The 14609-nt window shown below is 35.8% G+C and overlaps 1 protein-coding gene across 1 annotated transcript in view; it reads right to left on the bottom strand.

Moving 5' to 3' along the window:
* The window catches only part of LOC133331492 (protein timeless homolog), a 39656-nt gene extending 32150 nt beyond the window's left edge, over positions 1-7506 (bottom strand). Inside the window, exons 1-3 of the mRNA XM_061539881.1 lie at positions 7491-7506; positions 3912-3980; positions 3713-3761 (exon numbers count right to left, since the gene is read on the bottom strand). Coding sequence (XP_061395865.1) covers positions 3713-3761; positions 3912-3980; positions 7491-7506 — 134 coding nt within the window. The remainder of the gene's footprint in view (positions 1-3712; positions 3762-3911; positions 3981-7490) is intronic.
* Positions 7507-14609: the final 7103 nt, after the last annotated feature.

Here is a 14609-nt window from a genome sequence, read left to right as displayed (position 1 = left end):
CGCTTTACAATTGCTAAGTATTATATTCTTATGTTTTATGACCTAAAATCTCATTGTTATCCTTGCCATTTGACATTTTATTTAAAACAATCGCTCATACAAAATACCCATTACGAAAATTTAATTTATGGCATACAAAAACAAAAGCAAACAAAAACAATTACATGGTGCCACTAGCCCCCTAAATTACAATTTGTTACAAATGTTTCCCGAGATGCATTTGGAAAGTAATTTATCCAAATAAAATGACAGCAATTAAATATATTTTTTATTACATTTGATTCTTCTAGCGCCTCGTCTTCTTCTTCTTCTTTCGGTGGAGCGTCATCTTCAATTAGCTGAAAGTAATTAAAATGAAATGCTATTTTTCTTTTGTTTGTGGTATGTTCTTTTGGGTGGTAAGCGGGAAGAAGCGGCGAAGGCCTCGATGTACATCCCACAAAATGGTTATACAACTTTCTCATTGCTAAACGATGATTTAGATTCTAAACTCTTTTTGCCAAATGTAATCGGACAACAAAGATGTAGGCCGGCGAGGACGACGACAATGACGACGTCGTCCACGTCGTCGTCGACGACCATATAGAAAAAGCCTTTGGAAATTATTGCATTCATCCGTTGTAAATCAGCAATGAGAAGGCAAACTGAGTGTAACAAATTAGGCTCAAAAGGAATAAATGAATAAAACAAAAAAAGTCAACAATAAAAAAAAAAGAACAGCAGAGTGATGTGGAACAGGGTTACCAAATGGAGAATGTATCTACCAATAATGTCGGGTAATTGCTTTCCAATTTCGCTAAAGTGGATCTTTAAAGAATATTCTCTGAAAGATTTTGAGAGATACAAGCATGAAAGTTTTTAAGAAAACATGTTGGCGATTTTCAGACCAGAGCCATAGGCCTGGTGGTTTTCATAAGGAATTTCTTCTCAAGGATTAGTAGAGCTATAAGCTTGGATTTTTAAAGAATACTTCCTCAAGGATTATAAAAGCTACCAATCATAGATTTTTAAAGACTATTTTCTTTAGGATTATTAGAGCTACCAAATGTAGGAATATTTTTTCAAGGATTATCAGAGCCATAAGCGTGGATTTTTCAAAGAATATTTTTTCGAGGATTATCAGGGCCATAAGCGTGGATTTTTTAAAGAATATTTTCTCAAGGATTATCAGAGCCATAAGTGTGGAGTTTTTGAATAATATTTTCTCAAGGATTATCAGATCCATAGGCGTGGATTTTTTAAGAATATTTTCTCATGGATTTTCAGAGTAATAAGTCTAGATTTTTAAAGAATAGTTTCTCGAGGATTATCAGAGCCATAAGCCTGGATTGTTTAAAGAATATTTTCTCAAGGTATAGCAGAGCCATACGCCTGGATTTTTAAAGAACATTTTCTCAAGGACTATCACATCCCTAGGCGTGGATTTTTTAAAGAACATTTTCTCAAGGACTATCACATCCCTAGGCGTGGATTTTTTAAAGAACATTTTCTCAAGGATTATCAGAGCTACCAGGCGTGGATTTTTTAAAGAACATTTTCTCAAGGATTATCAGAGCTACCAGGCGTGGATTTTTTAAAGAACATTTTCTCAAGGATTATCAGAGCTACCAGGCGTGGATTTTTTAAAGAATGTTTTAACAAGATATAGCAGAGTTATAAGCGTGGATTTTTAATGTATATTTTCTCAAGGTATAGCAGAGCTATAAGCGTGGATTTTTAAAGTTTATTTTCTCAAGGTATAGCAGAGCTATAAGCATGGATTTTTAAAGAATATTTTCCCAAGGATTATCAGAGCTACCAAGCGTGGATTTTTTAAAGTATATTTTCTGAAGGTGTAGCAGAGCTATAAGCATGGATTTTTAAAGTATATTTTCACAAGGTTAGCCGGGCTTTAAGCGTGTATTTTTTAAGGAATATTTTCCCAAGGTTAGCAGAGCTATAAGTGAAGATTTTTTAAAGAATATTTTCCCAAGTTTAACAGGACTAAAAGCGTCGATGTTTTAAAGAGTATTTTCCCAAGGTAAGCCGGGCTATACACGTGGATTTGTAAAGAATATTTTCCCAAGGTTACCAAGGTGGAATATTTTCTTAAGGATTATTAGAGCTATGGCTTTTTAAAGACTATTTTCTCAAGGATTGTTGGAGCCAAAATATGGATTTTAAATAAAATGTTCTCAAGGATTATTGGAGCAAAGGGCATGGATTTTATATAATAAAGATTATTTCTCTAACGCTTTTTAGGGCACTGCTAATACTCGGATAAATTTTGGAATGTTTTTCATCCGATATGCTGTAATTTGGGTTCTCATGAATTAGGACATCTCTCTACCACAAAGGATATTTTTTCAAGGATTTCAAGGACATTGCTAATATTCCTCAAATGTATGGTATGTTTTTCAGACGATATGCTGTAATTTGGATTCTAATGAAGTGCCACAAATTACAAACAGTGACCTAAGATTCGGTTTCAGTCGCTTTATGGATATTTTAATGGTCCTTCATGTATTTTCCGCCGAAGCCACTTCATAATGCCTGTGGCTGTGATTTGGTCTTCCGAGGCCTTGGTGGGTTAACAACTTGGTCGTAGAAAATTTGCATTTCCAGTTCAAGTGCAGTGCGGCTAGTTGGTATTGTTTTCTTCTGGCAGTAGTTTAACTCATATGGAAGTTCCGAAAGATTTAGGTATTTTGGTCCGGAAGCACTAAATGGCGTTACTTGTCTAAAATATATATATATATATATATATATAATTTTTTTCAGAACATTTTAATTCATTGGCAACACTGCTGTAAAATAACGAACGACCTATATTTTGTTTATCTGAACGCCTTTCATAGTTGTCTGCTTTGGCAACTAATTACAATTGAAAGCATTAGCGTTCTTTAACAAAGCGACGAAACTGACTTTGAAAAAGAGACAAATTAAACAGCGACAGATGACGCCCCATAGAAATCAAAAGTTTTTCATACTCCTGCCACAGGCCGCAATTTTGGTTATTTTTTTCGTTGCTCTCGTTTGTGAGTTTCGTGGTGGGAAAATAACGTTAACCCTTTCTCTTTCTTGAGTTGTATTGGCATTTTTTGTGGCGTGCCTGTCTGTCTGACAGCCAGGGTGTATTTGCCTTTTGCTATGCCCATTACAACATTGACACACAAATCCTTAAAGGACTTAAGGAATTTAAACAAAAGGGAAATTTAATGTCGTTCCCGTTCTTTAAACTCGTCCATGTCGCTTTTTCTCGTTATTTCGTATCATTTGTGTGTTTTGTTTTGCCTTTTATTTTTTCAACGGAATCTAAAGTCTTAGTTGTATTTATGTGCCGCAGTACATCCTGTCGTACTATGCGCGGCTGGCATAAAGGACGAACGTCACAAAAGACGTTAATGGCGTAGAGAAAAATTACACCCTCATTTATAAAAAACGGGCGTAATTAGAGCCAGCGTTCCTTGGCAAATACCAAATAGGCATTTAAATAGTGATGTCTGTAATTTGAGTTTTAAAAAATTACTGCAAATTAGGTTAAGGAAATTAGACCCTGAGAAAAAAAAACACACACACACAAACAATGAAAAAGAGAACGGGATAGCTATGATATAACTAATTCGTTTAGGAGTTCATAAATCACTGACTATTAAACACGAACTGACTTAAAGATATGTGCAAATGAATTGGCAAAAAAATGTCCAAAGTCAAGCGGAGGAGTAGAACTTACCTTTTAGCAAAGTCATCGAATTTAAAAGTTTTCTCCACAACATGTTCATCTGTGAAATGAAGAAGAAGAAAAAGTATGAAATTAGATTTAAAATGTAACTTTTGAGAATTTCTATAATAATTTTATTAACTTGTTTGATGTTTAATCATGGTTGTTATTAATAGAATCCAATGCTTTTCAATTAATTCGCAAAATTTACCTTCAACTTCTTCATTTTCTTCGTCATCACTGCGATCCGATTCTTCTTCGTGGTTTTCCTCGGGTTCAACTGTAATAAAATAGAAAATGACCGAATTAAATAATTAGTTAACTGGCTCAGAATGTCTCAAAAATATGTGTTTTTTATAAAATGATAAATTTTGGTTGATTGCATAAATATTATTCGAAAAAATAGATTTCGATAATCATAATTGAAACCAGTAAGGAAAGTAGTAAAGTCGGACTGGGCCAACTATATGATACCCTTCACCAATTTGAGTATATATATATCCTAACAGACGACGAGTTTTTGTTATATATCTATATCTGAACCGCCAAATGTCATACAATTCGGATCATAAATGCGACCTGTACTTTGCTTACAATTTAACATGGACAGACGGACGGACATGCATAAATCGACTCAGAAAGTGATTCTATGCATATTCTCAAAAGGAACTATGGGTCTATCGCGATTATTTTTGCCTGTTAAAAACATATGCACAAAGGCTGAACCACAGTGTGGTGAAGGATATAAAAATACATACTTCATGCTTCCCTGGAAATTGTTTTACTTTCCAACAATCTATAAAAAGGACGGATGCTATTCTGAGAATTCCTGTCGGTCGGTAATGTCGTTTTTACCCATTTTAATTCTAAACTGAATATCTATAAAGTCTACTATTATGTAGAGTCAGCGCCCCTATATGGATTTAAGTAGAGCATAGGTGTTTGTTTTAAATAAAATTATCTGAAACATTACATCTGAAACATTATCTGAAAAATATATTCCAAATTTGTATATCATGAAAGAAGTATTTTTATCCACCAGATATCCGATATGCTAAATAACATCCACTTCGGTGAGAAATGGGGCTAAAACTTTAACAATACAAACAAATGGATCGGGACATTTATATAGAGGCTGCATACTTTATATTCCTAACATTTTCTGCAAATATATTTTTCTACCTCCAAGAACCTGGAATACGAACAGCCGCTCGGTGAGAAAATGTGGCGAAAATCTTAAAAATACCGAAATTTGGTCGGAACCTTATAGGGGGGCTAAGTCAAAACAATGACGTATATTGATGATTTCAGCAAATACGGAATGACAAGTTACTGCCCCTTCGGTGAAAAATGTGAGTAACTCGTTGACATTATGTGTGAAACACTACATCATTTAAATGATTTCCACGCGCAAGCATTGAAACTATTGATATCATTTTCGAGCACTTAAAAAAAAAAAAAAAAATGGGAGGTATCTCATCGTTTATTCCATAACTTCACGAATTTTGACGTTTATGTGCTCAAAAGTTGAAGGATTATCTCCATAATTACGGTATATCGCATAGCTCTATGGAAAAGTCTAATGGTGTCAAATCTTGGTGACCAGGTGATATCGTCACGACGAAAAATTACGCTACCAGGAAATGTCTCTTGTATTAAAGCCATATTCGATTGAGTTGTGGTGTGGCTTGTGGCACCGTCTTGTTGAAGTCACATATTTTCCAAGTCCAAATTCTTCAATAGCAGGAAAAAATTGGATGTCATATGACCATGATGCTCCAAATTGACGTTATATCATCGTTTTCGATAAAATAAGGTCCAATCACGCCGTCGGAACAAAGAATGCACCTAATAGTGACCTTTTCTGGATGTAATGGTTTCTCCTTTATTTCTTGAGAATTCTCTGAACCCCTCTGAATCCAAAAATTGCTGACTACCGTACCAGACACACATTCCACGAATTTACGACGTTGTGAATGGTCAGCTGGTTTCATTTTTTTCGTGAGGTATATAAAAAATGCTCCATCAGCAATTGCCCTACAATATTTTTAATCGCTACAGCCTCTTCAACAGTCTTCAAATTTTGCCAATTGCTTCATTGTAGGAGTGCTAAGCAGACCGGTCACTTATAAAATAAATCGATCATATTAAATGTTAAGCAGACATTCTTGAGAAGATGTAGGTTTATATTAATATGAAAAAAATCGATTTTTCGAAATATGAGGACGAATTCTATTGAAATTGGAGAAAATGGAATCAAATTTAGATATAGCTCCCATATACATTTTCGTCCGATTTTATGTAAATGGTGCACTAACGCCCTTACATTTCGTTCCATTGACACGAAATTTGACACAGCGAGTTAAATTGAGATTAGAATAATGTGTCCTAAGTTTCCTTGAAATAAGTTCAGATTTAGGTATAGCTCCCATATATATTGTCGTCCGATTTTATTTTAATCGTATACTAAGTTCCCAATATATGCCCGATTAAGACGAAATTTGGAATACCATACGCCCTGGAGTCAATAAATATGTGTGTTAAGTTTCGTGAAAATCGGTTAAGATTAATTTCGTCCGATTTCATGTAAATGATGCACCAAAACCCCTATATTTCTTTCGATTTGCCCAAAATTGTGTACAGCATTTCAAATTGAGTAAAGAATGTGCTAATGAGCTAAGTTTCGTTGAAATCGGTTCGGACTTAGATGTAGCTCCCATATATATCATTTTGACCTATTTTATACAACTGGTGCACCAAAGCCCCTTTTTTTACTCGATTTACACGAAGTTGAAAACAACGTATTTATTTGAGTCTAGAATGATGTGTGCTAAGTTTCGTTGAAATCTGTTCAGATTTAGGTTCAGATATAGTTCGCATATAGTTTTCAGATATAGTTTGCATATATATTTATATTTAATATATATCCGATAACAAGCCAGTGGTCCCCCAGCGTTCGACAGGCTATTGTACATATGCGACAAAAATTATTAGTAAAGGACGTATGTTCTTGGTTAATATCTTATTGTAACTTAGGAGCATCTCTTTTATATACGTGAAGTGGTAATGGGTGCAAAACAGAACATTTTTTTCCAAAACTGTATAAGATGGGAAATAATGGTCCGATTCTTCTGTTACATTCCCACAAAGTGTCAATATTCTATAATTTCTCAAGAATGCAAACGAAGTATCATTTGTCAACATTTTTAATTATTTCCGGTTCAGTTTAGCACTATGAAACATAACTCCCCAAAATTTTTGGGATTTAACATTTTTTGTTATTCTGGTTTGTAATTGTCCTAAAAAATTAAAATTATTGTTCCATTTTTTATAAAGAACGTCATAAAAGTGCACCCGTCAAATTTCCGCATTTCTGGGGTAATTCTTCATTTATACTAGATTGGAAATCAATATCGACCCATGTTTTCATATAGCTCTATATAACTATGTATACAACATTACTCGGTAAATTGATTATTTTGGGCGCAGCATTCAAACGAATTGGCTTTAAGTTGAATATCGGCAATCCATGAATTACAACTTTCGGGCGATTTTTAGGCATTAGAAGCTGCTGAAATTTAGCGTTCCGAGATCTTGGTGAGTAAAAAACTATTTCACAGAACATTTTCGACTCATGTCCATGTTTCCACATAGCCCCGTCGTAGTTTTCGCTACACCCAAGGTTCTAGGCCGATCCCCAAAAATTCCAGCTGGATTTATTGTCATTTTTTCTTGGTTATTATTTTAAGTTCTTGTTCGTTAATAAAATCAAACATACATATTTACTTACCAAATAACTGATACATTTGTTTATTATATTTTTTTTAGCACTTAAATATTTAATCTTGTAATTGACAGTAAACAAAAGTTAACTTCTAAATGAACAAATATTGTAATTATTATTTTTATTGCAACAATAAAATTGCTTCCTTTCGAAATTAATATTTTTATTTTGTACGTAAAGCACAAATGGTCAGTCACCCCTTTTTTATGGACGAGAAGTGTGACGTCTAACTAATTGGACATCTGGACATTTATTTTGAAGTGACAAGGAAAGGGTTGCTGCTTGCTGCATTTCAATAAATACGACATATGACATGCATTACCCTCGCCATACGAAGACAATTGAATACAATAATAAAACACACCCTGTGTCAATGACAGAAGACGGTCGGTCGGTCGGAGAAGAAGAAAAATGGGTACCAAACCATCAAAAATGGGTACGATCAACCCTTTTGTCAATTGTAAAGTAAACAGAACAAATAATAAAAATAAAACACGGTCGTAGCGAACAAAACAACAAAGTGCATTTGACAAATCAACATATTGAAAGCGATGTCAATAATCTCATATATTTACGAGCCGAACAATGCCTGTCACAACAATTTGGCAATATAACTTCGTAACGCAAGCGGCACATAAAACAAACTTTTATTTTCTCTACCCAGTCCAGGGACAAAAGAAAGCTGAAAAAGAACAAAAATTGGAAACGACTGTCGAACAAAACAAAAAATTAACTGCATTGCAAAGCCATAAATACAGGACCGGTCTCAGCAGACTTGCAAGCATTTTTATATACATAGGGGCGGACATCAACCAAAACACAAAAAAAGTTTTGTATTTTTTTCAGTTTTGGTCCAGCTATAAGGAATTGCAGCCAACAACACTTGACTGAATGAATGTGAAAAGCCAATAACCAACCAACCAACAATGACGTCGTATAGACGTCAGACAAAACGGCTCGATATTTTTGGGCATTTTTATGTTGAAATTAAAAGTTGAGGCGGTAGAGGGGTGGACACCGTCTATTAAAGCCATAAATGGTGATATGACGCAGCAGCAGAAACAAATTGGGAATGGGTAAGAGCTAATATATCATAGATTTATAACAGTAGCTAATGGTTGCTGGCAAATAGACTTAAATAACTGTCCACCTACCTACTGGATGGATGCTAAAAGAAGATATTCGAAAAAAAAAATTGTCTAAAGGCGTAACACAAACTTTTTTCTGATGTCATTTATACAATTTTGTTTTGTTGGCCAAAGTACAAAAATGAGGTGATGGGTATTTTAACTCATCGCATTACATATTACTGGGAACATTTGCCGCAGGAGCTACAATATACATAAAATATATGAAATACAATACTCGAAAGCATTAAAACAAGAAAAAAATCTGTCGAAAATCGGTCGGAACTGACGCTAGTGTTTATTACAAGAAGTAACCTTCAATTCAATAAAGTCCAAAGGCGCAAAAACGCACGATTTAGGCGGCCAATTGACCGGTCCCGAACGTAAAACAAAATGTTCACCGGCGAGTTCGGTATATCTATCATTATATCCAATATATCTATCATTAGGCAAGATGTGTGGCATGTGTCGCTGGCATGATTAGGCGCTTCAGGTGAATCACGATTCGTCTTCTCTTGTCCCTTGTTCTAATTTCTACAAAGCCTTTAAGTAAACAAATTGCAGTGTACCATTGAGAATGGACGGCCCAACGTTGATCAAGCGGTGTAGTTGCCACGTGAACGATACAAGAACAAATATTCGACGATTTGACTCGAATTGCTTCTTCCATCATCCACTCTCGACTCATCTTCGGATATTCACACGGTCGATTATAGTTTTAATTCGGTCTCATAGGAATAATATTACGATGAGCACCACTATTGCTATTTCTTTGAAGCAAGCGGAAATATTCTTTCTTAAGCGATTGCCGAATCCAGCGGTGTGGAAGAAAGTCATCTACAAGTGACTACATGACATTAGTCAGGTGATTAAGCGGCCTACATGGACTTAAGATCATCGATACATTCTTGTCGTGATAGTTCACCTTAACATGTTCACAATAACATGAAAAAGGCAACTAGATTTTTCAGGTTTCTGTAAACAACACAACACATGCTCGTACGTCTAACCGTTCTGAGTACGTTTGTGTCATAAGAGGTCAAACATACCAATGGAAATGTCATACGGCGTCAATCAACACATTGCGTTCTGCAGAAATATATATTGAAGGCCTCGAATATTATTCGTTAAGTATAATATCCCCAAATATTTTACATCGGCCAGGTTATCTGGTGTTTACATACGACTCTTTTGTGTGTAATCGGTATATTTACAAATGTTAATATCCTCGAAGATAAGTTGACGTGTATATGTCCATGTATATTCTTCATCAGAATATAATTCTATACCCATTCAGTATTTTTCATCAGTACAATCAAGAAAAAAAGCGCAATGTTTAGTTTTCAGCAGAACAGAAGGACTTTCTAGACAAATTTTGTATAATAAAAAATACATAAATAATATAATTCCAGAGGTCCAGACTATTTTTTTATCAAACACCTGATATTCTTAGTCCTTAATCAACATCTGTAAAGAATTTCTGCTTCTATGTTTGTATAAATATTCTCTCGCCTACCGTTCTCTTCGACTCCCCTCGACAATCAAGACTTCCTTCAGTTCGTTGATAGACTTCCATCAGCTAATCTTTAAATACTCCCTGATTCCACTCGTCTACTAAGATAACCTGCCTCAGCTCGTCTATAAAGACTCCCTTCAGCTCGTCTATGAAAGACTCCCTTCAGCTCGTCTATGAAAGACTCCCTTCAGCTCGTCTATGAAAGACTCCCTTCAGCTCGTCTATGAAAGACTCCCTTCAGGTCGTCTGTGAAAGACTGCCTTCAGCCATTTGGGCTTCAGCTCGTCTATGAAAGACTCCCTTCAGCTTGTCTATGAAAGACTCCCTTCAGCTCGTCTATGAAAGACTCCCTTCAGCTCGTCTATGAAAGACTCCCTTCAGCTCGTCTATGAAAGACTCCCTTCAGCTCGTCTATGAAAGACTCCCTTCAGCTCGTCTATGAAAGACTCCCTTCAGCTCGTCTATGAAAGACTCCCTTCAGCTCGTCTATGAAAGACTCCCTTCAGCTCGTCTATCCCTTCAGCTCGTCTATGAAAGACTTCCTTCAGTTCGTCTCTGTAAGACCCGGTTCAGCTCTTCTATGAAAGACTCCCTTCAGCTTGTCTATGAAAGACTCCCTTCAGCTTGTCTATGAAAGACTCCCTTCAGCTGGTCTATGAAAGACTCCCTTCAGCTCGTCTTTGAAAGACTCCCTTCAGCTGGTCTATGAAAGACTCCCTTCAGCTCGTCTATGAAAGACTCCCTTCAGCTTGTCTATGAAAGACTCCCTTCAGCTTGTCTATGAAAGACTCCCTTCAGCTTGTCTATGAAAGACTCCCTTCAGCTCGTCTATGAAAGACTCCCTTCAGCTCGTCTATGAAAGACTCCCTTCAGCTCGTCTATGAAAGACTCCCTTCAGCTCGTCTACGAAAGACTCCCTTCAGATCGTCTATGAAAGACTCCCTTCAGCTCGTCTATGAAAGACTCCCTTCAGCTCGTCTATGAAAGACTCCCTTCAGCTCGTCTACGAAAGACTCCCTTCAGATCGTCTATGAAAGACTCCCTTCAGCTCGTCTCTATAAAGACTCCCGTTCAGCTCGTCTATAAAGACTCCCGTTCAGCTCGTCTATAAAGACTCCCGTTCAGCTCGTCTATAAAGACTCCCGTTCAGCTCGTCTATAAAGACTCCCGTTCAGCTCGTCTATAAAGACTCCCGTTCAGCTCGTCTATAAAGACTCCCGTTCAGCTCGTCTATAAAGACTCCCGTTCAGCTCGTCTATAAAGACTCCCTTCAGCTCGTCTATAAAGACTCCCTTCAGCTCGTCTATAAAGACTCCCTTCAGCTCGTCTATAAAGACTCCCTTCAGCTCGTCTATAAAGACTCCCTTCAGCTCGTCTATTTAACAAGTTTTTATCAGGATTTTGCATAATTCCGGTTTCTTGAAGCTTGGCAGACTGAAAATACTGACTTTTGACTTGTTAATTTATCAAATTTGGAAATTCTACCAACAAATGAAAGGTATTTCCAAAAACCTCATCCTGACGAAAAACTAGTAATAAACAGCATACACCTGTATATGTTTACTATTTGACTTTTGGGCTAAATTAAAATAACATATATAATATCCATAATAATAAAGAGTCAACAAATAATAGCCCCCGAACACACATACAATAAACGCAAAACCCAATATAACATCACTACAATAACATTTCGCAAATGTTCGCAATAAAACTTTTCAACATTTCCCCAAAACTAAAGACCATGTTTTTCCCCAAATAGTTTCACTTCTAATCAAAGTTTGTCTGTGGGTGGTTGCATATTTTATGTTTTGTGATATGCCTGTCCGAAAAGGTAGAACGAAATATTTATGTTTTGAATTTTTAATTTGCCAAAAGGAATCAAATATTTAAATTATGTTTACCAACAACTGTATCGACAACGACGTCGGCAAACAAAAAAACAACAATAAATAACAAATTCAACTCATACAACAACAATTTATCAGAAAAACAAATAGAATTTTGAGTATTGTTGTCACAAAGATAATTCTATTGACTTTCGAAACGAATGAATAAACGAATCAACGATATGACAACACGAAGCAATGGGGATGAGAGATTTTTGTATTCAAATGCCATATGAAATATCTGGCATATGACGGTCATGCGGCGGCTGTTGCTGGATATGAGGCAAAAAATACGTGTAGTCGCGTTATCACGTATATTTTCAAATGAGAAGCCGGGAGAAATTATTCTTGAATTTATTGTCCTTTGGCTAGGCAAGTTTAAAGCTCTTCTCCATCCACGGTATTTGTTGCTGCATGATACCTACTTTGTCCATCGAACCTACCCTGCAGATTATTGTTCAAAGGCGATTGTTTCATTACAAATACCCTGCATATGATATGGCCTTTAAAGGAATTAATTCTCAGATGTCAATTAAAGTGAATGGTCTTAAATGGAATGTCAGAGTCTAAACACACTTTGTTTCTGATTAGATTAATACGATTGCTAAAGTAAGCGTAAAATGACAAATTAAGATGTTACAAGGGCAGAGGGAATGAAAGGTATGTGATATAATACGTAGGATATACAAAGCTTTTAAATGAAATACAAAAATGTCTGAACTTAAGATCTAGAGACCAAAAAATTACCACAACAGAAGAAAACGTCCTTTTAGAAGGTCTTGTTTGAGAATATCTTTTTCATGATGATTTACTTCGATAACAAATCCTTCTACAACGTCTATACAAAGAAGTTCGAAGATTATACTTAGAATACCATAAGAACAAAGGTCTCCTACTATAACGAATTGGAAGACCTTATCAATTATAATATTTATACTACAAAATCAGAAGATTGAAAATGTTTTTTTTTTTATAGAAAATTAGGTTCTTATAGAAGACCCAAAGGTCTTCTTGAAAAATAGAATCAAAAGACAGGACTATTTTCCTGGAGACCACAATGATAATCATAGTCAATATTTTGTTTAATAAATTTTGGATTTAAAGGGTATTATTCTTGAATATCCCCTCTAAGAGGATCCTCCCCTATAGCTTATCCTTCTACAAGGTCTCCACAATGAAGTTGGAAATAACATAGGTCTCCTATAACGAAAATACAATTTTTATCACAAAAGAAAATATTTTTGTCTTGCAAAAGCGATCAGAAGATCAAAAATTTACGTAGTTCATCCAATAGAAAGGTGATTGAATAGAAGAAAAACATTTCTTCCTATACAAAACTAAATGGTTCTCTTGTATATGACCACCGTGGCTTACTGTAGAAGACCAGAGGGTCCTACTTGAAAATTAAAAATTCTAAAGAGTTCTATAGGAAGATCAAAAGGTGTTCATATTGAAGAATAACAACAAGTTCTCCCTAAAAAATATCAGAAACAGTTGCTGAAGGAAACATGTCTTTCCCATCAGGAAAATCCTTCTACAGGAAGGCCAGAAGATGTTTCAGTCGAAGATCATAATGTCTTCCTTAAGAATACCATATATTCATGGTAAAAGTCTTGAAGTTTTTTCTAAAAGGTCCTCTTTTAGAAGGCTTAGCAGAAGTCCAGAAGGTAACCCTATAGAAGGTCAGAAGAAAATTTTATAAAAGGCCAGAATGTCGTCCAGTTGAAGACCGGAAGGTCTCCCAAGAGAAGATTTACATATATAAGACACAAAGGACTTACAGATGATCTTCTCACAAAATTTCGGAATATGTCCTTAAAAACTACATTTTTAACATACTCCCTGGATTTAAGCTCTAAGGAGTCTACAGACACATTTTGGTTTACAACATATTCTTCAAAGGCTCTTGTAAGGAACATAATTAAACCATAAGCTCACATCTATGAACTGAAAGGTAGTCCTTTTGGCGTTTAGACTCCTCTAGCTCGATTATAAGCCTCACTGACATTCAGCTCGGCCATGAAGCCCTACGGACCTTCAGGTCGTCTATAACGACTTCTGGAATTCAACTCATCAATGAGACCTAAAAGGTCCTTTAGAAGGCTTTGCAGAAGTCCCGAAGGTAACCCTATAGAAGGTCAGAAGAAAATGTTATAAAAAGCCAGAAGGTCGTCCAGTTGAAGACCGGAACGTCTCCCATGAGAAGATCTACATATATAAGATACGAAGGACTTGCAGATGATCTTCTCAAGAATGTCGGAATATGTCCTTAAAAGCTACATTTTTAGCATACATACTTTAAGCTCTAAGGAGTCTACAGACACATTTTGGTTTACAACATATTCTACAAATGCTCGAATAAGGAACTTAATTAAACCATGGGCTCACCTTTTGGCGTTTATAATCCTTTAGCTCGCCTATAAGCCTCACTGACATTCAGCTCGGCCATGAAGCCCTATGGACCTTCAGGTCGTCTATAACGACTTCTGGAATTCAACTTATCAATGAGACATCCATGTTCAGTTCACACCATATTCCGTTCAGTTCGTACACAAATACTCTCTTCGGATCCTCTGTTAAAATTCTGATCAGC

This window comes from Musca vetustissima, unplaced genomic scaffold (assembly GCF_032173495.1).
Source record: "Musca vetustissima isolate MV318-11 ecotype Yass unplaced genomic scaffold, APGP_CSIRO_Mvet_v1 utg5072, whole genome shotgun sequence".
Taxonomy (NCBI): Eukaryota; Metazoa; Arthropoda; class Insecta; order Diptera; family Muscidae; genus Musca; species Musca vetustissima.
This window is presented reverse-complemented; position numbering and strand designations above follow the sequence as displayed.